The sequence below is a fragment of the Mirounga leonina genome, unplaced genomic scaffold (genome assembly GCF_011800145.1).
Source record: "Mirounga leonina isolate KUSES-001 unplaced genomic scaffold, KU_Mleo_1.0 Mir_101609, whole genome shotgun sequence".
Lineage (NCBI taxonomy): Eukaryota > Metazoa > Chordata > Mammalia > Carnivora > Phocidae > Mirounga > Mirounga leonina.
Window position 1 is genome coordinate 8,921,422 of NW_023270164.1, and position 25,467 is coordinate 8,946,888.

The 25,467-nt window shown below is 41.0% G+C and overlaps 2 protein-coding genes across 2 annotated transcripts in view; one reads left to right on the plus strand and one right to left on the minus strand.

Moving 5' to 3' along the window:
- Positions 1-25,467, minus strand: part of EFHC2 (EF-hand domain containing 2) — a 201,076-nt gene that overhangs the window by 131,290 nt on the left and 44,319 nt on the right. The window lies entirely within an intron of this gene.
- Positions 7,896-10,770, plus strand: LOC118008485 (putative deoxyribonuclease TATDN2). Its single transcript, XM_035002031.1, is given in 3 exon segments — positions 7,896-7,984; positions 8,699-8,893; positions 8,895-10,770. Coding segments are annotated over 3 exon segments (2,160 nt in total).

Sequence of the window (25,467 nt, forward strand, 5' to 3'; positions counted from 1 at the left end):
TCTCTCTCTCTCAAATAAATAAATAAAATCTTTAAAAAAAAAAGAAAATGGAATGTAAATATCATTTGGCAGGGCATGTGATCGTCAGTTCCCCACAGGCTTCTGCAAGCCCTACTGTATTATACAGGGTTACCTGCCTGAGCCCCCAAGGCAATTTGAATTTTTGATGCTAGCCTAGAGGATATAAAATCTGAAATCAATTTGTTTTAAATAATAGATACATGGCATTTCTTCATTATAAAGGAACCATTTTAAATGTTAAGATTTGGGAGACGAACCATGAGAGACGATGGACTCTGAGAAACAAACTGAGGGTTCTAGAGGGGAGGGGGGTGGGGGGATGGGTCAGCCTCGTGATGGGTATTAAAGAGGGCACGTTCTGCATGGAGCACTGGGTGTTATATGCAAACAATGAATCATGGAACACTTCATCTAAAACTAATGATGTAATGTATGGGGATTAACGTAACGTAATAAAATTTAAAAAAAAAACAGATTTCAGAAATCAGGATCTTCTTACAATTGAAGGCAAAAGGAGCTCAAAGCAGCCAGAGTGAGCTTCAGCGAGGTGGGCACCTGGTTGTAACCTGATGTAAGGTGTGAATTTCGCCTGGTGGGAAAAGAGTTAATCCTATTTTCATGTCAATTGAGCTATTCACTTTGCATTTCATATCCCAAATAGCTGGATTTTAACATCGATTTGGATTCTAATTTCCACTTAAATTGTTTTCAGAATGATTATTGTCTGATGCCGCACTGACACACAAAATAATTGTGTGTAGAAGATTGTCCGTCACAGGCTATGCAATGCAATCCTGAGGCAAAAGCCGAAGCCGAATCTCTCTGAATAAATCAGGGAATTTTTAAAGATGGTGAGGTTGGTGTGACCAATGCATGAGTCATAAAGTCTGTATTACTCAGAAACTCAACATCTAAGTGTCAAAAATTTACAGCTGAATTTCGAGAGAAACTGTCAGGAAAGAGATGAAACACCAGTAATGTTCAATAAGGCTCAACAGTCTATAAAGAGACCAGCATCACTAGTCTAAGTTGAAAATGCTTAGGTTCTATTTGATGAAAAAGGCTCAGACAAATCGTGGGGTCCTAAAAAAGGTGTGTAACAGTATGGATAAACGCATAGCTGTTACAGGTTGGTAGACAATACAAATTCTGTATATTTAATGTGGTGCTGTTTATTCTACCCGAAAAAGCTGTGATTAAGCCAGTGATTTCTTTTATGATTATAGAGTCTTAGAATTAAGAAAATAAACCATAAGAGATTTGGTATTGCATATAAAGGATGGCTCCCTTATACATGACAATGAGATATTTATAGAAATTTATCATATGTGAAGGGAAACAGAATATGACACCCCCCCAAAATGCTTCTTTGGCCTAAGATTTACCTTAAACGGATTCTTTTTAAGAAACAGCCCTCAAATAAATAAAATTTTAAAAAAGAAAGAAAAAAAGAAAAAGAAACAGCAGACCTGTTCTGAAATCCAAGTAAAAGTGACCCATTTGTAAGAGACATTTACATGTATAAGGGAAATCTCCATTTGTAAGGGTGCCTCCCTCTCTGCACCCGGAAAAGGAGGAGGAGCAAACACCTCTAGAAACCCTTTTAACAGTTGAGAAGGAAGGGACTTAAGTCTGCATAACAACCCTACCCTTGTTTACTGTGCTTTGCTTGATTATCCCCCACCCCACAACTTGCGCCCCATCCACAACATCCTCTTTCTCATCTTTAGCTGGAAATGATATTTAAGGTGGTGGCTTGGGCCATTTGTGGGAGTTACTCAGTTTTCCTGCGTCTCTCCCATGTACACAGGAAGTATACAGGTTACGAAGCTACTTTTTGTTTTTATCTTGTTATTCTGTGTTATATTATAGGGGCATCTTAGCTCAAGCACCTAGCAGGGTAAAGGGAAAATGATTTTTCCTCCCCTACATAGGCTAATTTACGAAAAATTCTAATAAATTGAACATAAAGAAATTATGTAAGTTCTAGTCATGAATCACAAATACAACTAGAAATGTATTATGTAACTATAAACAAAAATTCTCACTAAAATTATTGTGCTAAAGGTAAATTTTAAAATACAAAAAATAAGTATAGAATTTAATAAAATTTAAAGATGTACAAACCTATAAAATTTAGGTGAATCCACCATCTTGGGTGAATTACTGGGTTTAGATTATTACATAAAAGAATTTAGAGTTAAAGAGAGCTTACTCAGTTCAATGTTCTAACTCAACTATTCTCAGCCTTGGCTCTGCATGATGAAATAAGAAAAAAAGGAAAAAGAAAGAGAGAGAGAAAGAAAGAAAAGGAAAGAAAGAAAGAAAGAAAGAAAGAAAGAAAGAAAGAAAGAAAGAAAGAAAGAAAGAAAGAAAAAAGAAAGAAAGAAAGAAAGAAAGAAAGAAAGAAAGAAAGAAAGAAAGAAAGAAAGAAGAAAGAAAGAAAGAAAGGAAAGAAAGAAAGAAAGAAAGAAAGAAAGAAAGAAAGAAAGAAAGAAAGAAAGAAAGAAAGAAAGAAAGGAAAGAAAGAAAGGAAAGAAAAGAAAGAAAAGAAAGAGAAAGAAAAAACAAACGAACCAGACCCAAGCCTAAATAAATTAAATCAGAATCTTGGGGGCAGGTAATGATGATGAGAACAAAGGCCAAAGAAATGTAGATAAAATTAAATCTCCTCACAACTTGCAGCCTACTGCAAAATACTTGAGACGGGCAGAGTGTGACATTCCTCCAGGAACTCACAACTGCCTTAACATTAATGCTTTGCTTATATTTCACGTATGAGTGAAACCGTATGATAATTGTCTGCACTGAACATAATAAAAAACTAAAAAATAAAAGTAAAAACAAAAAAACAAAAACACTAATGCTTTGCTACAGGCCAAAAGCAACCTTAGCTTGACAATAGCCAGACCTCCAGGATCTTGTTAAGTCTTCCCTAACGTAAGAAAATCCTTTCGCAAATAGCCTTTATCTCTGCATCCTCCCAACTTAAAAGTAGATCATCAATTGCTCCCCACAATCCCAGGACAGCTTTTACTGCCCACAGGTCCTGTCCCTGTGCTTTAATAAAAATACCTTTTTTCCACCAAAAATGACCCTTCTATCCCAGCCCACATCACATCAGGTGAGAGGGGCATTTGTAATTTTTTTTTTTAAGATTTTTATTTATCTGACAGAGAGAGACACAGCGAGAGAGGGAACACAAGCAGGGGGAGTGGGGGAGGGAGAAGCAGGCTCCCCGCTGAGCAGGGAGCCCGATGCGGGGCTCGATCCCAGGACCCTGGCATCATGACCTGAGTCAAAGGCAGACGCTTAACCGACTGAGCCACCCAGGCACCCGCATTTGTATTTTTTTTAAAAGCAACCCAGGTAATTCTGAAATGTAGTCAAGAGTTTTGACTCCGTGAGCAATGAATTAAGCAAAACTTTTTGGAACTGTAAAAATTTGTCATAAGGAAAACAAGTAGAAAGCAAAAAGGAGGGGCGCCTAGGTGGCTCAGTCATTAAGCATCCATCTCTGGCTCAGGTCATGATCCCAGGGTTCTGGGATCGAGCCCCACATCGGGCTCCCTGCTCAGTGGGAAGCCTGCTTCTCCCTCTCCCACTCCCCCTGCTTGTGTTCCCTCTCTCGCTGTATCTCTCTCTGTCAAATAAATAAAATAAAATCTTTTAAAAAAAAAGAAAGCAAAAAGAGTAAGAGCATAAATAGAAGAATTTGAAAGAAAAAAAACTGCAATAGATTCAAGAGTTTCTTTAATAAATAAAATAGATAAAATTCTAGCAAAGATAACCAAGAAAGTAGGGTGCCTGGGTGGCTCAGTTGGTTAAGCGTCTGCCTTCAGCTCAGGTCATGATCCCAGGGTCCTGGGATCGAGTCCCACATCGGGCTCCCTGCTCAGCGGGGAGTCTGCTTCTCCCTCTACCCTCCCCCCTGCTCGTGATCTCTCTCTTTCTCTCTCTCTCTAGTAAATAAATTTTTAAAACTTCAAAAAAAAGATAATCAAGAAAGTATAAAGTCTGAAATGAAATATGGCATAACATAAAAATAAATTATAAGATATAAATCATCTTAATATATCATGCAAGCTTTTATGAAGATAATTTTTAAAACCCCAATAAGTGATTTTTTAAGAACTGTGAATTATCAAAACACAAGGAACGAACTATAACCAAGTAAGAAGTGGAAAAAACTACCAAAGAACTATCCCAACAAAAAGCTCCAACCAGGATGATTTACTAATGGATTCTTTCAAACTTTCAAGGAAAAGAAAATTACCCGATTATATAACTCCCCCAGATACCAAAACAGATGGAAAGCCACGAAGTGAATTCCAATGCCCGATAGACATACCATTAAAAAGTCAACTATGGAGCAGTAGTCCTCACCTCGGCTGCACGTGAGAATCACCCATAGAGCTCTTTAAACTCCTGTTGCTTGGGCCATATCCACACCCACACACACACACACGTACGCACACACAGTGGAATCAGAGTCTTTCCAAGCAGGCCCAAGCATTACTGATTTTTAAACCTCCCCAGGTGATAGAAGTGTGCAAGCCTGCTCCAGACAATTTCACTACTTATGACTTAAAATACAAGCAAACAGAATTCAATAGCCCTACAACAGTTATAAGCCACCTGCACAAAGTACAGCATTTTCCTACCCCATACATTTTAAAATACAAGAGTGGGGTGGCTGGGTGATAGACCTTGGGGAGGGTATGTGCTATGGTGAGCACTGTGAATTGTGTAAGACTGATGAATCACAGACCTGTACCTCTGAAACAAGTAATACATTATATGTTAAGAAAAAAAAAAAAGAAGAAGATAGCAGGAGGGGAAGAATGAAGGGGGGGAATCGGAGGGGGAGACGAAACATGCGAGACTATGGACTCTGAGAAACAAACTGAGGGTTCTAGAGGGGACGGGGGTGGGGGGATGGGTTAGCCCGGTGATGGGTATTAAGGCGGGCACGTACTGCATGGAGCACTGGGTGTTATACGAAAACAATGGATCGTGGATCACTACATCAAAAACTAATGGTGTAATGTATGGTAATTAACATAATAATAATAAAAAAAAATAAAATACAAGAGTGATTCCTTAACAAGACTGAAAAGCACCTGTTCTGAAACAACAGCCTAAATATCCAGCATTACAGTTAGGTAAACTGTGCATCCACTACAATCAGGAATGGAACAAAAATGCCCCTACTGACAAATGGTATTATTCAATACCATTTTGAGGAGTTCTGGACAATGTCAGAAGGTATGAAATAAAAATATTAACAAGAAAGAGACAAAAGTATTATATGCTGATAAAATAATGGCATAAGCAAAGGCTGAGTAACTAAGAATAAATAAAAGACTTCAGCATAACCACAGATAAATCAAAAATATTCTTAGGGGCACCTGGGTGGCACAGTTGGTTAAGCATCCGACTCTTGATCTCACCTCAGGTCTTGATCTCAGGGTAGTGAGTTCAAGGCCCACCTCAGGCTTCATGCTGCATGTGGAGTCTACTTAAATAAAAAAAAAAAAAAAAAAGTAATAAAAATATTCTCATGTAGGGACGCCTGGGTGGCTCAGTTGGTTAAGCAACTGCCTTCGGCTCAGGTCATGATCCTGGAGTCCCGGGATCGAGTCCCGCATCGGGATCCCTGCTTGGCAGGGAGTCTGCTTCTCCCTCTGACCCTCCCCCCCTTATGTTCTCTCTCTCTCAAATAAATAAATATTTAAAAAAATATATTCTCATGTACTAGCAATAACCAGCTGAAAATATGGTGGGATGGGAAAGTATTCACAATAGAATAAAAAATTACAAAACACTTAAAAATAGCTTTAATGAAAACTCTGTGACCCAGATAAAAGCCTAAAAACACTTACTTAAAAATACAGATGAACTTGACAAATAGGTGGAATATATTCTAGATAAGCAGACTAAAATAACATATTTTAAATTCATTGCTGTTTTAGAAAAATTTGAAAAAAATAATTCTAGGTCCACCTGATGAAATAAACAAGTCTGCTTATTAAAGAAAATTATAAAAATTAAGGGTAACGGAGGGGACCTAACTCTCCCAGATTTTATACCTTACTATAATTTAATGCTTCAATTATTAAAATAGTACAACACCACAGTAACAAGAAACACAATAATATGTGAAAAAGAAAAATGGTCTGGAAATAGACTCTATTACATACAGAATTTTTTTTAAAAAAATATTTTATTCATTTATTTGAGAGAGCGAGCATGAGAGAGCACAAGCAGGGGTAGTGGGACAGGGAGAGGGAGAGGGAGAAGCAGACTCCCGGATGAGCAGGGAGCCCAGTGCGGGACTCCATCCCAGGACCCTGGGATCATGACCTGAGCTGAAGGCAGACACTTAACCGACTAAACCACCCAGATGCCCCACATACAGGAATTTAACACATGAAAAAGGAACCACATATCAATAAGTGGAAAAAGTGCTAACTTAGAATAGCATCAAGTATATCCCAACCTAAAATACATTATAACCCCAAATACATGCCAGATGGATTATCAGCTTAAATATAACAAATCACCCCCTGTACCTACCTCCAAAATATGTGTGTGTGTGTGTATGTGTGTGTCAAAGCCTTGAAAGGAAGGATAACCATTCTAGATTTAGGAAAAAAGAAAATTATGAAAGAAAAAAAATTAAGATAAGTATAAAAACAAGTTATAACCTCAATAGAATAAAATATAAGTAAAAAATAAACATACTGGGCGCCTGGGTGGCTCAGTTGGTTAAGCGACTGCCTTCGGCTCAGGTCATGATCCTGGAGTCCCGGGATCGAGTCCCGCATCGGGCTCCCTGCTCAGCGGGGAGCCTGCTTCTCCCTCTGACCCTCTCCCCTCTCATGTGCTCTCTCTCTCTCTCTCTCACTCTCTCAAATGAATAAATAAAATAAAATAAAATAAATATACTAAAAAAAATTTTAACATGACAGTTTATTTTATAAAAATATATTTAACTAACTTTTAAAAGACCCTAAAAAAGGATGAAAAAGGGACTTAAAATTCACCAGAGGGTTGATAAAGAAAAGAAATGTTTGCTCTAAGAAATTATCAGATGATGGGCGCCTGGGTGGCTCAGTTGTTAAGCATCTGCCTTCGGCTCAGGTCATGATCCCAGGGTCCTGGAATCGAGTCCCACATCGGGTTCCCTGCTCAGCGGGAAGCCTGCTTCTCCCTCTGCCCTTCACCCTGCTTGTGTTCCCTCTCTCGCTGTCTCTCTCTGTCAAATAAATAAATAAAATCTTCAAAAAAAAAAATTATCAGATGAGAGCGAATTAAAATGAGGCATGGGTTTTGTTTCTCCTACAAAATGGGCCTGGTGGGATTATTCATCATGGATGGGATTTTAAACTACTACAGTTCTTCTAGGGCAATGTGGTGCTATGAGGAGCCATTTTTAAATTCCTATACTTCTCAGGAACTCCATTTCTGGGCATGTAGCCCAAAGAAACAAACCAAAATATGGAGAAACATATGTGCAGAGATGTTCTTTGCAGCGTTTTTTTTTTTTTTTCAAATAGGAAAAAAAAAACTCGAGTGAGGGAGCCTAAAAACTTAACAGAAAGGGAAGGGTTTGGTGAATTATGGCACATCTATGTACTCTGAGGAATATTATGAAGGCACTAGTATGATGTTTTCAAAAACTATACAGCAGTTAAGAAAAATACTTAGGATACGCAGAAATGTTCAGCAAAAAAAAAAAACCACAGAACTGAAAATGGTAATATACTATAATTATAACTATGTTTTTTAAAGCATGTATATTTAAACTATGTTTTAAAAACCATGTTTTTCTAAAAGAATGGGGGGAAAAAGGGAACAAACAGCAAACGATGGTGACATCTCCTACGGAAGCGTGGCTGGGCCACAGATGGGGGTGGGCCTCCGGGCCACGGAGGCAAGGTGGAAGAGGCAACGGAGGGTAAGGGGGATGGGGGGCAGGGGCCAACTTACCGGAGGTGGGGGCGGGGAGACAGCCCCTTGTTGGGGGGGGTGAGTATTTCCGGTGGCCAAAACTAGTGGGGGTAGGGGGGTGCGAGCCTCCCCTTTCGCTCCAGTGCTGCGTTGGACCCTAGCTACCCCTTTGGCAGCCTGGACCGCTAGGCTCCGGGTGCCCTGTGTGTGGTCCCCGAAGCACCTTGGAGTCTTTTCAAGGGCTTTGGCATCCTGCAAGGGCCTTGTATTCCAAACGAAATGGAAGCGTCCTATAGTCCCGGAAGTGCTTTGATACCCCCGGAAATAGCTCTGGGCAAAAGAGAAAGTGCTTAGAAATCTTGGAAGCACGTTGCGGCTTGGACGCCAGACGGAGCTTTCCGGAAATCTTGGATCCTTGCGATTTTTCCAAAGCTCTTTGGAGTCCCACGCTCTGTTGCAGGACTTTGCCATCTCTACAACACTGGGAACCATCATGGGCAGCTGAAAGAGTGGGGACAAGGTCGCTAAGCTGCCAGAGCGGCGCGAAGTCCCGCACGAGCGGCGCGAAGTCCCGCACGAGCGGCGCGAAGTCCCGCACGAGCGGCGCGAAGTCCCGCACGAGCGGCACTCAGGTAGGGTCCCCCGGTAAATTCGGACACCTCTGGGAGACCACGATGTGCCCCCTCTAGCTGGCCATCTCATAACTCTGTATTACATTCAGGAGAGGCCAGTATCCCCCACCACCTGAGAACACAGAAAAAGGACCCGTGGCCTTCAGGCTGAGGGTTTTCCGGGGTGCAGCCTGCCAGGGGAAATTCCTCCCACCGCCCCCCCAACCACCCCATTCCTCAGGACCAGGTGTGGGTGGAGCCTCTAAAGACTGCGTGATTCGGGGAAGCACTCGGGGCTCCTTTCGTCGGTGGAATCCCCTCCGCACCAACTCGTCTGCGCCCCGTTAGCCCCTCCCTAGAGGAAATGGCTTCTTTTGAGGATGCCTACCGCTTTAGGAGCAATTCCAAACAGAGTTCCCGTAACTCCCCAAACTCTGAATTTGCAGCCCAAGCTGAGGGCCAAAATAATGAGACTGAGGAAGCAAACAAGGTCAAGAGAAAGAGCGCTACAGTGCACGACCAAAGCTCTCCATCCATTTACGGCAATGGTATCCAGGGCATCCTGAGAAAACTGATGCCAGAAGGAGAGGAAGCTGCTAGTGCAAAACCCAGCACAAGAGAGTGTCCCAGCCCTGGACAAAGACCCGCCACGGTGGTCACCTTCTCTGCTCCTCAGAAAAAGCAACTGCCCGCCCCCGAGGTTAGAGTAGAGAAGGAAAAGATAGCGATAGAGCTCAACAATTTTGGTAACGGGAGAGGGATTATCGATCCGCAGGAGAAACCCTGTAAGAGCGACCAAAAGGTGGTCATTTTTGAAAAAGGCTCTCCAGCCCTAGAATTTCTAGACAAACTTAACTCTCATTCAGAAATCCAAAAGCATCAAGAAAAGGAGGTCATGGCTGAGCGCCCCTTTTCAGGAAGTCACCCATCTGGTGTGGAAGAGATACCTGCAGTCAGATTCCCTCAGGAGAATCCAGTCTCCCTGGGTTTCTCAAGCTTTTTAAAGCCTTCACCCTTCACCACTGACCTTGTCCTGGACCAGCCTCATTTGTACAGGGGTCCCTGGCAAAGCTACCCCAGCTACTGGAGCAACAGTCCCCAGCCTCCCTACTATCCCTCCTTGGGCGGCAGCAGCCACAGCAGCCACAGCTTCTTCAGCGAGTATCCCTCCGGCTCAGAAATGGGCTTCCAAAACTGGCCCAGAGACTGGAAGCCCTTAGAGGAAGGTCAGTCCCAGAATTTTCATTCCTATCGTTTCCCCAAAAGTTTAGAAGCAGAGGAGCGAACCCTCCAAGATGAGACACCATCATATCCTTTTGGAGGACATGCGTCTAATTTCTGGGCCCGGGGCCACTGGAGTCAAGGTCTAGATCAGGGTTTCATTGACACCCATTGCCACTTGGACATTCTCTACTCCAAGCTGTCTTTCAAAGGGACTTTTAGCAAGTTAACAGAAATGTTTAACTACTCCTTCCCTAAGGAATTTCAGGGCTGCATCTCTGATTTCTGTGATCCTCGCACGCTAAGGGATGGCCTCTGGGAGGAGCTGCTGAAAGATGATCTGGTTTGGGGGGCCTTTGGCTGTCACCCCCATTTTGCACGTTACTACAATGACACTCAAGAAAGAAAGCTTCTGCACGCCTTACGGCACCCCAAGGCCATAGCATTTGGAGAAATGGGCTTAGATTACTCTTACAAGTGCACCACGCCTGTCCCACAGCAGCACAGAGTATTCGAGAGACAGCTGCAGCTGGCCGTGTCTCTGAAGAAGCCCTTGGTGATCCACTGCCGAGAAGCTGACGAAGATCTGCTGGGCATCCTGAAAAGAAGGGTGCCCCCTGACTACAAGATCCACAGGCACTGCTTCACGGGCAGCTACCCAGTCATCGAGCCCCTCTTGAAGTATTTTCCCAACATGTCTGTGGGGTTCACAGCAGTCCTGACCTACTCTTCCGCCTGGGAGACCCGGGATGCTCTGAGAATGATCCCACTGGACAGAATCGTCGTGGAAACCGATGCGCCCTACTTCCTGCCTCGTGGGGTTCCCAAAAGCGTTTGCCAGTATGCCCACCCGGGCCTGGCCCTGCATACGGTTCGAGAGATTGCCAGAATCAAGGGTCAGCCGCTCTCCTACACCTTGGCCGTCTTGCGTGAGAACACGAGTTACCTCTACAACCTTTAAGCAAAGAGGGCATCATCAGGAGTCTTCCAGAAAAGGGAGACCAGGAGCCTGACAACACAGACTTGGTTTGAATTCTGCCTGTGTCCCAAGGTCAAGGACATGTTCAGCAAGTCCACCGGGACAGAAAGAGACCATGACAGGACATTTTCCTCAATATCTCTTCGTAAGACTTCTGCTTCTGGCTGGTAGGGTGGGGTGCAAAAGAGTGGGAGGAGGGTAGGGGGAACTCCCCTCAACATTATCAAGGTTTTTCCTCCTAGCCAAATTGTGCCAGGGTAGGCAGCAAAGAAGGAAGGGTTCCATAGGGTCAATGAGTTGGCTAATCCAAATCCCTGTTCTCTGCCGCCTGGGTTTTTGAGCAGTTGGTGCATAAAAGTCACCCTCCTATTTGCCTTTAAAGAAACAAACAAACAGAAAGGAATGTTGAATTTTAAAAGTGAGCTAGGTAATTTGTTCTGTTGATTCCCAAAATGTATTTGTTATTACAGGAATTCTATAACCCGTATGGTTTGTTGTTAAGTTCATAATTCAGTGGCTGTACAACTTGCAGTTTCTTATTTCTAAAGATAAACCAACACTTAGCATTTCATCTCAAAGGAAATTGATTTAGGTAAAAATTAGTCTGTTAATAGCCAGAATGGGCCAAGCGGGGGGCGCTCTCCATGGAGGAGCTTAGAGTGATGGGAGTCAGATTAGTTGAGTCTCAGAACAGCACTGAAATGAGTTTCAAATCTGAGCTGAACTCCCGACGCTTGTATAATTTCAAACCTCTCACATAACCAGTGTATTAATAGCAACTATTATTCAGATTGCTCGGACTCTTAACAAGGCCCAACTGTATACCACTTTGAAAAACTGTTCTCCTGAAGGACAGAAACGGAGAAGAGCTTCAGCTGCCCACTGGGCAAACAACCGTCCTCCCCGCGAGATTAAAAGGAACCCACATTTTAAGGAAAATATTTGAGTTCCAAAATTTAACTTTGCAAGCCAAAGCACACACCTAAATCCAGGAGTCTCTTGATGAAAATAGGCCCAGCATACTGCAGACTTCTCTAGTTTCCTATGGGCCCATTTATCTGGATCCAGAAAAATCAGCTGGCTCCTCACCATCTGGTTCTCAGCTCAGAAGTCTCCTCTAAGAGAAGCCTTCCCTGACTACCACGGACACAGTGCTCACCTCACCTGGGGAGAAAAAACTGCTTGGCTTCCTGTTTTGATATAATCCTAGCACTCAGCACTGTCTGCAACTGTGTATTTACCTGTGTGTTCATTGATTATCTTCCCCACTAGGTTTATAAGCTTGTCAGTCCTGTTCACACCCCCATGAACATATACCTTGTACAATAGTTAGAATAACCCCCGTGGCGGTGCAGGCACTCAGCAAAGATTTCTTGAGTTAACCTATGAGCGAACAACGGACTTCACTGACCCCTGCGAGTTAATGACAATATTTAGGTAGGGGGTCAGATATGAAGGAGAGAAGAGAGAAACCATCATATTTCTACCACCTTTCTCTAACTTAAAAGGCAGCCATGTTCTGCTGTTTAGAGGTCCTCCATTAAAGAGAAAGAAAGAATAAGGTCAAGCCCTACCAGGAACTTGACAGTTCAGCTTTCCTAGAAATAACACTGAGTAGGTCATAGATTTTTCCCCTTTGCTGGGAATCCATTTTGGAGAAGGAGGAAGTGTCAGTGTAAGAAAGCTGTAAGTGCTTCACTTTGCTTTAGTAGGACCAAAAGAAGTTGATGCAATGGGAAAGGTGCAAGTTGATTATATTTTTTTCATGACCGGAAACCTTCAAAAATGAAGCTGATGTTTTAAGAAGGTTTTTTCTTTTAATGTACACTGTAAATAGACTTTGCTCGAAGTGTGTCCCTCAACCCACAGGAGCCCTGACCTTTTTATAAAGGATTGCAGGAAAGAAGGTTCTGTGGACACACATGATGGGGAAACAGTGAGTTCCACAAAGTCCTACAGATTTTTTTGGGGGGGGGAATCTCACATGTCCTTTGATATGCTAATGTGAGCCACAAATCCCCAACTTTCTCGAAGTTACTTCATTGGATTAATTCAACAAGCTCAAGTTCTTTGGGAACACCAGCTTGGAAAACGACCTCAAGTCACACTTCCACTGTCGGCAGTCCCTGTATCACATTGTGGACATGCCCCTACTTCTCACATCATCTTTCATTTACCTCTCGCTACATAAGATTCACAGAGAACAAAACGTCATTTATCTGGTCCTAGCAAACTGACGTTACCAAGCGGGCATTTTAAAAATGGGTGTGAGTGAAAAATTGCATTTATAAGTACACATTCCACAAGATAAAAAGAATGTATGTATATAGTAATTAATTTTCCTCTCCAAAAAGAAATGGAGAAAAGATTTTTCTTACCTGTTCATCTCTCTCTACATTTTTATGGCAAATGCATAGACTATACTCTGCAGTGTTTCTAACACGCAGGAGAGAGCCTTGCCATAATTCAGCTTTATTTCACTGGGAATGAGAGTGAGCAATGTAGTATTCTGAGTGTAGTATATCCAGAGCAACCTAAATAAAAAATTTGAATTTTCCTTTACTTATTTCATGAATATAGTATAAAGAGCACTTCATCTATTCCTGTTACTAGTAAAAACAATCAAAACCTTGTGATCGAGATGTGCAAAATTTAGGGCACTCTGTAAATAGCGTTCTAGTGATAGATAGTCCATTGAATCTCAAAGAATGATTAGAATTCATATGTTTGCATGGCACTTCAAAATTGGTGTGTCTGCTAGAGGCTTCAGAGAGCCATGAAGGCAACCGGTGATCTAGAAATTCAATTTGCCGTTAGTGGTCCCCGGGCCATTGGTCAGCCCAGAGTCACAAGGCCTCTCGGGACCATTACCAGGCTCCCTGAACCTTGGCACTCCTTTGACTGCATGTCAATATTTTACTTCTCTTAAATTTTAGAAAGGCAGCCCTTTCCACCTTTTAAAGCTCCAAAAGAATGAACTCCCTACTCAGGGAAAGATTTTGTTGTTTTAGTTGGTCTTTATTCATATTCAAAATTAGTACCTGCTTGTTACAGGATTTTTGAGACCACTCAAGAGCACAAAGTGGATAAAAAATAGTCCATAATATTTTGGAATAAAAAATCTGAATCATCCTTTACTTATTTCATGAATATAGTAAAGAGCACTTCATCTATTCCCATTACTAGCAAAAACAAAACCTTATGATCGAGATGTGCAAAATTTAGGGCACTCTGTAGTCACTTTAACAACTGGAGTGGCTCCCTGGGTGTGTTCTTGATATTTCCATAGTTATTGCCAATCGCAGTATTGTAGTCCTTGAATCAGGTTTTGCTAATATTTACTAGAATATTCACTTTGTAATTAGCATAAGCTAGACATTTTATGTCCTCTGAATTTGTGATTTAAATACATTATTTTGTGTATCTTGGTTTGCTGTCCTGAGCAAACAAACTAGAAGTTTGCTAATTCTGTTGTCTGTTTTAAAGATTCAACTCTTAGACTTTTTATTCAAATCCATTTTGTTTACGGTTTTATAAAATCCTGCGCCCTTCCCCCCCCCTTCAGTTCTTGGATAGTCTGTTTTATTGTGCTTTTTTTTTCCCTAATGCCTTACATTAAATGCTTATTTTTGGTTTGGGGGGAAAGAACAAGGTATCTGATACCATAAATTTGCCTCTGATTATAACTCTGTTCTATCTATAGGATTTTTTATTTTCATTAAGTTTACTTTTCCACTGTAAAAATTAATAATGTATTACCAATATATGAACAGAGAGGAACAGAAAGTACAGTTTTTTTTTTTTCCTACTGCCTAGAGCCCACTATTTTGTTAATGTCTTTCCCTTAAGGTAATTTTGATTATATAGCTATGTCAAATTATATATACTCTTAAAAAATGCATATGGTTTCATGCCCATACTTACTGAAGATTTACACACTACAACATCCCACCACCAATCAATATACAGTGTTTATGTTCTGGTGTATTTTTATTTTATGGTTGTTTTTTTTTTTAAACATAGCTAGAAACACAAAGCATGTATGTTTTTTAAGCAAAGCTAAAGACCATGTGCAGGTCCTAGGGAAAGACGATATAAAGATAAGCTTTTTTTGTTTTGTTTTTCTTTTGATTGAGAGAGATTTTCACTGTATTATTTTTTTAAGAATTTTCAGTTGAAGTATTAATTTGAAAAATTAGTATCTACTGCAACTTATCTAAGTAGAGAAAAGTAATATGTATTTCCTTTTTATCTCCCTATATTGTATTTGGGGCTCATTTCATCGTTGTTCAATATTATTTTATCTTTCAATAAACATTTAAAAGTGTTTCCATGTTTTGAAGTTTATATTTTATAGTCATAAGGTTGTTTCTATTGCTCATCACTAATCCTTTTATTTCATTACTTCCCCATGGTTGAACTGTTTAATTTGCTTTATAATTGGCTAGAGTGCATCTTCAAGCAACTTCCTCAAGAAAAGTATGCAGATGGCGTATTTATGAGAAATCACATTATCTGAATACATCTTTCCACTGCTTTCACTAATGAATAACACCTCGGCTGAGTCTAGTATTTCTGGGTCACAAACATTTTCTCCTAAAGGTTACAGACATTGCTTCATTGTCTTCTGGCATTTAATGTTGCAGAGAATTCTGATGCCAACTACTTCTTTGGGGGTTAAACTACTTTTTCCGATCAGGATGTTTGGTAATTGCTTTATCCCTGAAATTAACAGAAAAAACCCAAACTAGATCAAATTATTGGTCTCTCTTTTGTTATGTTCCCTGGTACTTGAGAAGCATTCAGTCTTCAGATCTGTGTCTTTTTAAAGTCAAGAAGGTGGGATTTGTTTTTATTATTTTCTTATAATATTCTTAATTGCTTTGGCTGCTTTTAATCTAGCTTCTAATTCTTTAGGAACAACTCTCTGTATATGAGAGTTCCATCCTTTGTCCAGCCTTTCATGATCCATCTTGGTGCTCTTAGAGCTGACCTTCTGCTTCACCATTTGGGGAGAATTTCTCAGGTTTGCCTTTGCCATCATTCATCTCTTTTCTCCAACTTCCACTTTTTTCCTTACTAATATAATGCATTTTTGAGTTCCCTCACGTTTCTTCCTTCTTCAGCAAGCTCCCTTTGCCTTTCTGCCCAGAGTCTCATTCAGCAATATTTTAAATTTATTCTCTCGCTGTATTTTCTCCCTCCAGCTTTCACCCCCCCCCAAGTTTTGCTTTCAGTGTTTCCTTCATTCTGTTACTTCCGTGCACTCAACAGAAAGCACAGAGCAAATTGTTATCTAAAGTATTCATTTTTCCTATAGAAAATATTTTTCTTCCTCTGCCTCTTAAATACTCTGCTCTCCCATTTTCGTCGCAGGCTTTTTGGAAACCCCATGTTGGCTTTCTTTGTTCATTCTTGAACAAAGAGCCATCTATCCAGGCTGGTGTTTTCCCCAAAATAGGGTGGGTAGGTTCCCCCTTTCCCTTCCTTCACCAGCCATTCTGAGGTTTTTTGATGCCTCCTCCCAGTGGGAGGCTGGTTGATAGAAATTCATATACAGCAGGTTAAGAGAAGTAGGGAGGGATGTGGTGGCTGTGGCTAGTTCCCTATGGGAAAAACTTTGCAATTTTCCATATAAACATTTTATAAATTGACCTGACCTCTATCTACTCCAGGAACAGAGTTTATGTAGCCAGTCTTTCCTGCACACGGCCTGTGGCAACAGAGCGATACCCTAATGCAGGGCCTGCTTTTCTTTCAGAGCAACTATTCCTGGGCCTCCTCGTGACACTCCTAAGCCATCAATGGCTGTGTAAGTAAGCCAAGTGCAAACCCCTACAGGTGGTCCTAACCGCCCCCCCCCCAACTCGATTCTTGTCACTTTTTTTTTAGGAAGTGAAACTGCACGTTGTTGGCTTTAGTACATTTCCTCAATATGATCCCATCTGCACTATACCTAGTAGAAATTCATCTAAGTTTTCAGCATATTTCAGCATAAAGATGGACCTACACACACACACCCCCGCCCATCTCCAACGCTAATAGTTTCTTCGTATTTTAAAATGGTGCAGTCATTTTAATTGGGATTGTGAAGGTGAAGAGGTTGATCTAAATATCAATGCTCAAGTTAGAATCTCACTCCAAATTCTCAATTTTTTCCTCTCACTTTTTTTTGATAAATTTATGTTCCTATGGATACTATGTTTAAATAGGCATATCTTATTTTAAGAAAATTCAACTTATACAAATCTGAATCTCATTTAGCTTGTTGAACATAGGAGAGGGTCAATAAAGGTAAGTTGAATAAATGACAAAAAATAGAAAATAGAGAGATGACTTCCAAAGAATTTTTATTACAAAAATATTATCATCATAATATAATATCTACTTAAAATCTGTACTCAAATTTTTCATGACTAAATCTAGGGTTTAAGATGAAACACACCTATATGGACAGCATAAGCATCCATCAAATTTATTTTTACTTGTCTGCTGCTTCTTAAGACCTGATTTTATGATGCATAAAAGGGAAAAAAGATGTGGCTAGAATATTAGAACATTCTTCTTGTAGCTTTATCACTAATTAACCATATAACTGGAACAAACCACTGAAACTCCTTTGTTTGCTGGTTAACCTTTCAGCAAAAAATTAGAAAATCAACACTTGCTAACCACAGGACAGTGCAACACTATTTAAAGGACTAAGAAAATTATGTATATATAACAGAGCTTTGGAGAGAAAATGAATGTATAAAAATACTGAATAATATATAAATCAGTGTAGGATGCAAAGCTGGAAGCTTAAAAACACTGTCAAAACCACCTCTAAAATAGTCTTTTCACATCCTTATGGAATCTATTGAGCAAGGCAATTAAAAAACACTTGGTATTACTAAGAGAAAAGGTTCAGACCCACTGCTTAAAATCAGGCTTCCTGGGAAAATAATTAGAACTAGAAGGGATCACCTCATCCAAAAGAAATCATGTTATGAATCATGGAGTTTCGTAAACTGAATAGAGAAAACTGAATATTGAAATATTCATTTAAAAGACAGAAAAGAAAAACAGTATCTACAATATATAAAAGATAAAGGGAAAATATATTTGGTAAAAAAAATACATGTATGACATTTACCAAATATATATATTCCCCCCCCCCGAGGGAATAATATGAGAACTGAGGCAAACACACTCCCCCTCATGCCACCATTTTGAGATACATATTTTAAAGGCTGGATTCCACCTGAAAGAGTCAGAAGAAAGATGCTTAGGTAAGATGACTTGTGTATTCTCTTCCAATCAAAATAATCCATTCTGTAATTCTAGGAATTACCCAATAAACTGGACTCCCCAGTACACTGGATTGCCCTACTGGTTCCAAAGTTTGTTATTTACTTCCCACAAGTGCACCAACAGCTGAGACCACAAAATGGATACTCAGTACAGAAAGGCTCCTTTATCAAAAGGAAAGTAATACAGACCAAGCCAGTGACAGAGCACTTGCCAAATTCAAAGCAGTGTGTGGAGGGTACATCACTCAAGACAATCTCTCTGGCTATAAGGATTGAGCAGTCAAGTAAGGGAGATTAGACTATATGCAAATAACGCCAAAACAGGGTATGGTATCTCCAAATAATTATAATGCATTGGATATAAAGCTAAAAGCCATTAGGAGAGATTCAATAATATTTTTGAAAATCCATTTGGTGGGGCGCCTGGGTGGCTCAGTTGGTTAGGCGACTGCCTTCGGCTCAGGTCATGATCCTGAAGTCCCGGGATCGAGTCCCACATCGGGCTCCCTGCTCAGCGGGGGGTCTGCTTCTCCCTCTGATCTTCTTCCCTCTCGTGCTCTCGGTCTCTCATTCTCTCTCTCAAATAAATTAAAAAAAAAAAAATCTTTAAAAAAAAAAAAAATTCCTGCCATGTGTCAGGCACTGTGCTAGACTCTGAGATTCAACGATAAATGAAAATCGGCAACATTGGTCAAGTAGTTAAAATGGGTCAGACAATGTGTTATATGCTTTTACGCTCTTATCTCATTTACTCCTCACAACACATCTACAAAATAGGTGCTATTATGATCACTGTTTTACAGAAATCAAGGTTTAGGACACTAAGTAATTTACCAAAGGACTCAAAATTAGAGAATGGGACAGCTGGGATTAGAACTCAAACTGCCAGGGTGCCTGGGTGGCTCAGTGGTTAAGCGTCTGCCTTCAGCTCAGGTCATGATCTCCGGATCCTGGGATCAAACCCCGCATCGGCTCCCTGCTTAGTGTGGCGGCGGCGGCGGGAGGGGGGGGGGTGTCTGCTTCTCCCTCTCCCTCTGCCTCTCCCCACCACTCGTCAAATGAATAAATAAAATCTTTAAAAAAAAATAAAAAGAACTCAAACTGCCTAGCTTCAGAGACCACAAACTATTCTCTCCCAAACTGCCGCAAAATACCCACCACACTCCAGCTCCATGGAGGACACAGAGAAGCATAATAAGGGCTATTGTAACAGGAGCTTCAAAGTTCTCCAGTAGGAGGAGGACGTGCTAAACCACCCGAGAGCATCAAGAAGAAGGCATCACAGTACAGGTGACATCCGAAATGGGTCTTCAAGGTTGAGACATGGAGGGAGAACTGCACATATGGACAAGTGAGTAAGGGCATTCTCTGAAGAGGGAACAGCATGTGCAAATTTACAGGAGCATATTAGTGCTCCCGGACGTGCGGTCCTGCAAGTCATTCTGTGTGGCTGAAAGCTGAATGGGAAAGGGAGGGCAGAGGAGGTGAGATTAGCAAAACACAAGAGCCAAAAGGCAGGTGGTCCCTGGGTCACGCACAGTTAGGTCAAAGGACTATAGACATTTTGGAAAGTTAACTCTCTAGCAGCGGGGGCAGTTGAGAGGATCAGACTGAAGGCAGGGATGCCACTGAAGAGGCTACTCTCTAGGTGAGAGACATGAACTAGGATAGCGGTGAGAGCCTTGGAAAAGAGGCTGATGGAATAAGGATTTCAGAGGGAGACAAGAGAAAACTTAGGTCAATGGTGACAGAGGGAGCACAATGGTGATTCTCTTATTTGCTTAAACATAAACAAAAATATATAACATCGTGAGTTAACATTTAGATGTAACTCAGATAATAAGCCAAATGCGCACCACTATCAGCCATGGTGGTATATTCAAAGAAAAGACTGGGCAACCACTAGCAACTGAGAAGTCTGTCTCATCTTAGAACTCTGAAGAAACTCTAAAGGTGATCCAATTTATGCTCTACATCTACACTTCCCCCAAAATGCCTTTCCTCTTCTTTTTCAATTCTCAAAAGTCTCCCACTTCCTCACCATTAGCTCTATGATCTCTCTCCCTCTCTCCACCCCCCACTCCAGGCTTCTTCCTTTCTTACATCCCCAAAAGCCCGAGAATCTAACTGAAAAACTCAGAAGAATCCTCAGAGGATGAAGGAGGGGGAAAATAGGAATGAGCGAAGACAAAGTTTTGTTCAGCACGCAGGGCATGGGGAAAAAAGAGAAACCTGGGAGCGCACATTAAGAATATTATCCTGGGGGCGCCTGGGTGGCTCAGTCGTTAAGCGTCTGCCTTCGGCTCAGGTCATGATCCCAGGGTCCTGGGATCGAGCCCCGCATCGGGCTCCTTGCGCTGCGTGAAGCCTGCTTCTCCCTCTCACACTCCCCCTGCTTGTGTTCCCTCTCTCTCTGTCAAGTAAATGAATAAAATCTTTAAAAAAAAAAAAAAAGAATATCATCCTGGGGGGTGCCTGGGTGGCTCAGTCAGTTAAGCGTCTGCCTTCGGCTCAGGTCATGATCGCAGGGTCCTGGGATTGAGACCCACATCAGGCTCCCTGCTCAGAGGGGAGGCTGCTTCTCCTTCTCCCTCTGCCCCTCCCCCTGCTTGTGCTCTCTCTCTCTCTCTAATAAATAAAGTTTTTTAAAAAAAATATCCTCAGGTAAGCATCTGACTCTTAGTTTCAGCTTAGGTCATGATCTTGGGGTCATGGGATCAGGCCTGCATCGGGCTCCATGCTCAGCACAGAGTCTGCTTGAGATTCTCTCCCTCTCCTTCTGCCCCTCCCCCCACTCGCACTCACACCTGCATGTGCTGTCTCTCTCTAAAATAAATAAAATCTTCTTAAAAAAAAAAAAAAGAATATTATCTCCACTACATATCAGAGAGAACCAAAGTTTAAATTAATAAAGCTGACTATAAAAGTCAACTAAGCCAGAACTGAAAATAGTTTTATTTTTGACACTCAAACACAAATGCAAAAATAAATTCCCTGAAATACTAGATGAAAAAAATCAACAAGTAGAACCAGAGAGAAAGAGAATTAACATACACTCAAAATGGTTTCATATTTTAATCTAAAAAGAAAGAAAACAACAAGGTAGACTGCAAAGGAAATAAAGGGCATATATGAAGTTTCTACAACCCAGATGATGATGGTGTAAAATCTTTGAGTATAAGTTCAGAATAGTCAGAAAGTAAAAACAGTTATAGTAGTCTATTACTGACTACTATTGGTTCTGAATAATGAAAAAATAAAATAATAATAAAGGTAGTTATTTATCACCTTTCCTACTAAAAGACCATTAAGTGAATTTGCTAAAGTAGAACAGACACGACAAAATATATTATTTAAGTAATAAAAGACTTTTTAAAACTATCCTAATACCCACAGCATAAATGGAACACGAGGAAACAACTACGAAGAGCAATGCACTAATAGCTTAATAGTCACTTTTTAGAACTCCCTGGTCTCACTGGCAGCATCTCCAAACATTCTTCTGGAATATGCCAGAATTTGTGCCAAATAAGAATGCAAGAGTCCTGCAGCACAAGTGATGACTAGCACACTCCCAGTTTATGCTTCTCTTCCCCTAGAATACTACCCCCTCTACCCCATCTTAAGAAAATAAGCCAGGGGCGCCTGGGTGGCTCAGTTGGTTAAGCATCTCACTCTTGACTTCAGCTCAGGTCATGATATCAGAGTTGTGAGATCGAGCCCCACATCAGGCTCTGTGCACAATAGGGAGTCTGCTTGAGATTCTCTCTCTCCCTCTCCCTCTGCCTCTCCACCCCCCACCCTTGCGCTCTCTCTCTAAAATAAATAAATCTTAAAAAAAAGAAGAAAGAAAGAAAGAGAAAGAAAGAAAAAAGAAAGGAAGAAAGAAAGAAAGAAAGAAAAAAAGCCAAATCTTGGCAAAGGAGGGGACTTACATTTTCTTGACTATCTACAATGAGCTGGGCACTTGACATGCATTGTCCATCTGATAGTTAACAGTAACCCTAAGGTGGATTTGTTAGTCTTCCTTGACAGATAAGGGAATTGCAACCAAGACAGGTTAAAACATAGCCAAGAGGAAATAGGTAATAAATGATAAATCCAGGTTCCGAACCCATCTGTCTGACTGAAAAGCCTTGCTCTCTCCACTACACCAAAGAGCCTCTCATTAGGGGGGTGTTGCAGGAGCACCATGTTCCCAAGGGATACCTGACCCACACACAGAGTTCATTTCAAACAACACTCCATTTGGGATGACATACACACCGTAGGTCCAACCCAAGAGGTAAAGGGAAGAGACCTGGCGTAATGACAATGATGATGACGAGGACAGCAATGGTTATACTCTCCTAAGAGAAGGAGTCAGCCATTGCAAAGCCTGAAACAGAGGAAGACCAAGCAGGGAGAGGGAAGAAAGTTACATGGAACCCTCACAATGGAAGAGGAATAAAAATGAATCAAAGTAAAGAGAATGAGAAGGAAGAGACAAAGCCCTATAAAAGAGGAAAAAAAGGGGAAAGGTTAAAAGAATGGAAGAGGGGGGCGCCTGGGTGGCTCAGTCGTTAAGCGTCTGCCCTCGGCTCAGGTCATGATCCCGGGGTCCTGGGATCGAGCCCGCATCGGGCTCCCTGCTCCGCGGGAAGCCTGCTTCTCCCTCTCCCACTCCCCCGCTTGTGTTCCCTCTCTCGCTGTCTCTCTTTCTGTCAAATAAATAAATAAAATCTTAAAAAAAAAAAAAAAAAGAATGGAAGAGGAAGGAATAAAAAGGTTGAGAGAGGGGACGAAAGAAAAGCAAATGGGACAACTTTGAAAAAAGAGTGGAGATAATCATCCCCACCTCACTTTGCATAATGTGGCATTGGGGCCCTCCCTGCCACCTCCACATTTCTGATGTCCTGGAAACCACCATGCTTCCCCAATTACTTACACCTCTGATAAAAGATTTATGATAATGACATGTGTCCTTGGAGAATCCTCTTTATTTAGAGAACGATTACCACTCTAAACAGCACAGTGAATTTCATACAGAACAAGAATTTAAATGGAGGAGCGTAATTAAAATAAATAGAAAGATATGGACAATTCTAAATCCTTAAAATGTTTAAAAACCTCTGAAGGGGGTTAGGAGAGTAATTTATTTGAAAATATAAAACTAGCATGGTTAAAAATAAAGGGCCATCAATCCAGATGACGAGAAAGGATTACACAAACACCCAGAGATTGCCATGGTGGATTATGACATGAATTGGCTGCACTTTGTTTATATACATAATATTTTCAAAGCTGTCCCTCAAATCTTAAATCCCAAACAGTGAGTCAGACTCCAAAGAGGACACACTGTAAGACTCCATTTACATGAAGTTTAAGAACAGATAAAACTAATCCGTGGTGGGGTACCTGGGTGGCTCAGTCAGTTAAGCATCTGTCTTTGGCTCGGGTCATGATCCCTGGGTCCTGGGATTGAGCCCCACGTCAGGCTCTCTGCTCAGCGGGGAGCCTGCTGCTCCCTCTCCCTCTGCCTGCCACTCCCCCTGCTTGTACTCTCTCTCTCTCTGTGTCAAATAAATAAATAAAATATTAAAAAATAAATAAAACCCTAATCTATGGTCATAGAAGTCAGAGCAGTGGAGGAGGGTTGAATGGAAGGGGGCATGAGGGAATATTCTGAGGTGGTAGAGATGTTCTATATGGTGTCTAGGTGGTGGTTACACAGATGCATACATTTGTCAGAATCCCTGTAACTTTGTGCTTAAAATGGGCACATTGCATCATATATAAATTATACCTCCCCTCAATAAAGTTGATTTTAAAAATTAAAGTAAGGTTTACCTCAATAAAGTTGATTAAAATGAAGACTCACACAATAAAATCCTAAAAAAACCACAGCTGTTCTGTACCCTGACTGTGGTGGCTGTTACACAAATCTATACATGTGATAAAACTTCAGAGAGCCATAAACTAAGAAAAAATATGAGGGGCGCCTGGGTGGCTCAGTCGTTAAGCGTCCGCCTTCAGTTCGGGTCATGATCTCAGGGTCCTGGGATTGAGCCCCGCATCAGGCTCCCTGCTCAGCGGGAAGCCTGCTCCTCCCTCTCACACTCCCCCTCCTTGTGCTCCCTCTCTCCCTGTGTCTCTCTCTGTCAAATAAATAAAATCTTTAAAAAAGAAAAAGAAAATATAAGTGCATGTAAAAACTGGTGAAATTCAAGTAAGGTCCACAAGTTTAGTGTTATACCAATGTCGATCTCTTGGTTTTGATAACATACAATGGTTATGTAAGATGTTATCATTGGGAACAGAAAACAGAAGAACTATCTTATATCATTTTTGTAATATCTTGTAAGTCAAAAATTATTTCAAAAAAATTTTCTTAAAAAAGAACAAATATTATATAGCCAACATTTTCTACTATAACCCACCATTAGCGTTACAAAGGGGGTAGCTTACTATACAGCATAATCCTGCAAATACAAAAAAAATTTTTTTTAAAGGTTTTATTTATTTATTTGACAGAGAGAGACACAGCGAGAGAGGGAACACAGCAAGGGGAGTGGGAGAGGGAGAAGCAGGCTCTTGGCGGAGCAGGGAGCCCAACACAGGGCTTGATCCCAGGACCCTGGGATCATGACCTGAGCCGAAGGCAGACACCCAACGACTGAACCACCCAGGCGCCCCTACAAATACAAAAATTGCAGAAGGTAAATAATTTTGTAAATGTTTCCAATAAATCTGCAACTAGTCTGTATTCATTTTTTGAAAAATTTTTTATTTATTTATTTTTGGGAAAGAGAGCCAGCATGAGTGGGGGAAGGGGCAGATGCTTAACCAACTGAGCCACCCAGGCATCCATAGTCCATTTTCAGAGGGAGAAAGTACATAAATGAAGATGACTCAACAGATTAAAAATTCATAAGAAAATAAAAATCTGCCAAAAATGTAAGTCAACAAACCAAACCCATCAGTTCCTATTCTGTGAAATAAAATGTTACATATAACCAAGATTGTGTATGTTTAAAAAAAAAATGATGTGCACAGAGGGCAATCACATGACAAGGCAGCGCGAGTGTAGCCATCTGGAAGCTAAGGAAAAAGCCCTAAGAGGAACCAACACTGATATAGCACCTTAATTTTGGACTTCTACCCTCCAGAACTGATAGAAAATAAGTTTCTGTGGTTTAATAAAGGCACCAAGTCTATGGTATGTTCTTATGGCCATCCTAGCAAACTAATATATTAAACTATAATTTATATACCATAAAACTTACTTCTTGTGAATATACAGTTCAATGATTCTTTATAAATTGACAGAGGTGTGCAATCATCATCACAATCCAGTTTAGGACATATCCGTCACCCCCAAAAGTTCCCTCCCCCACCGCCAGCCCCC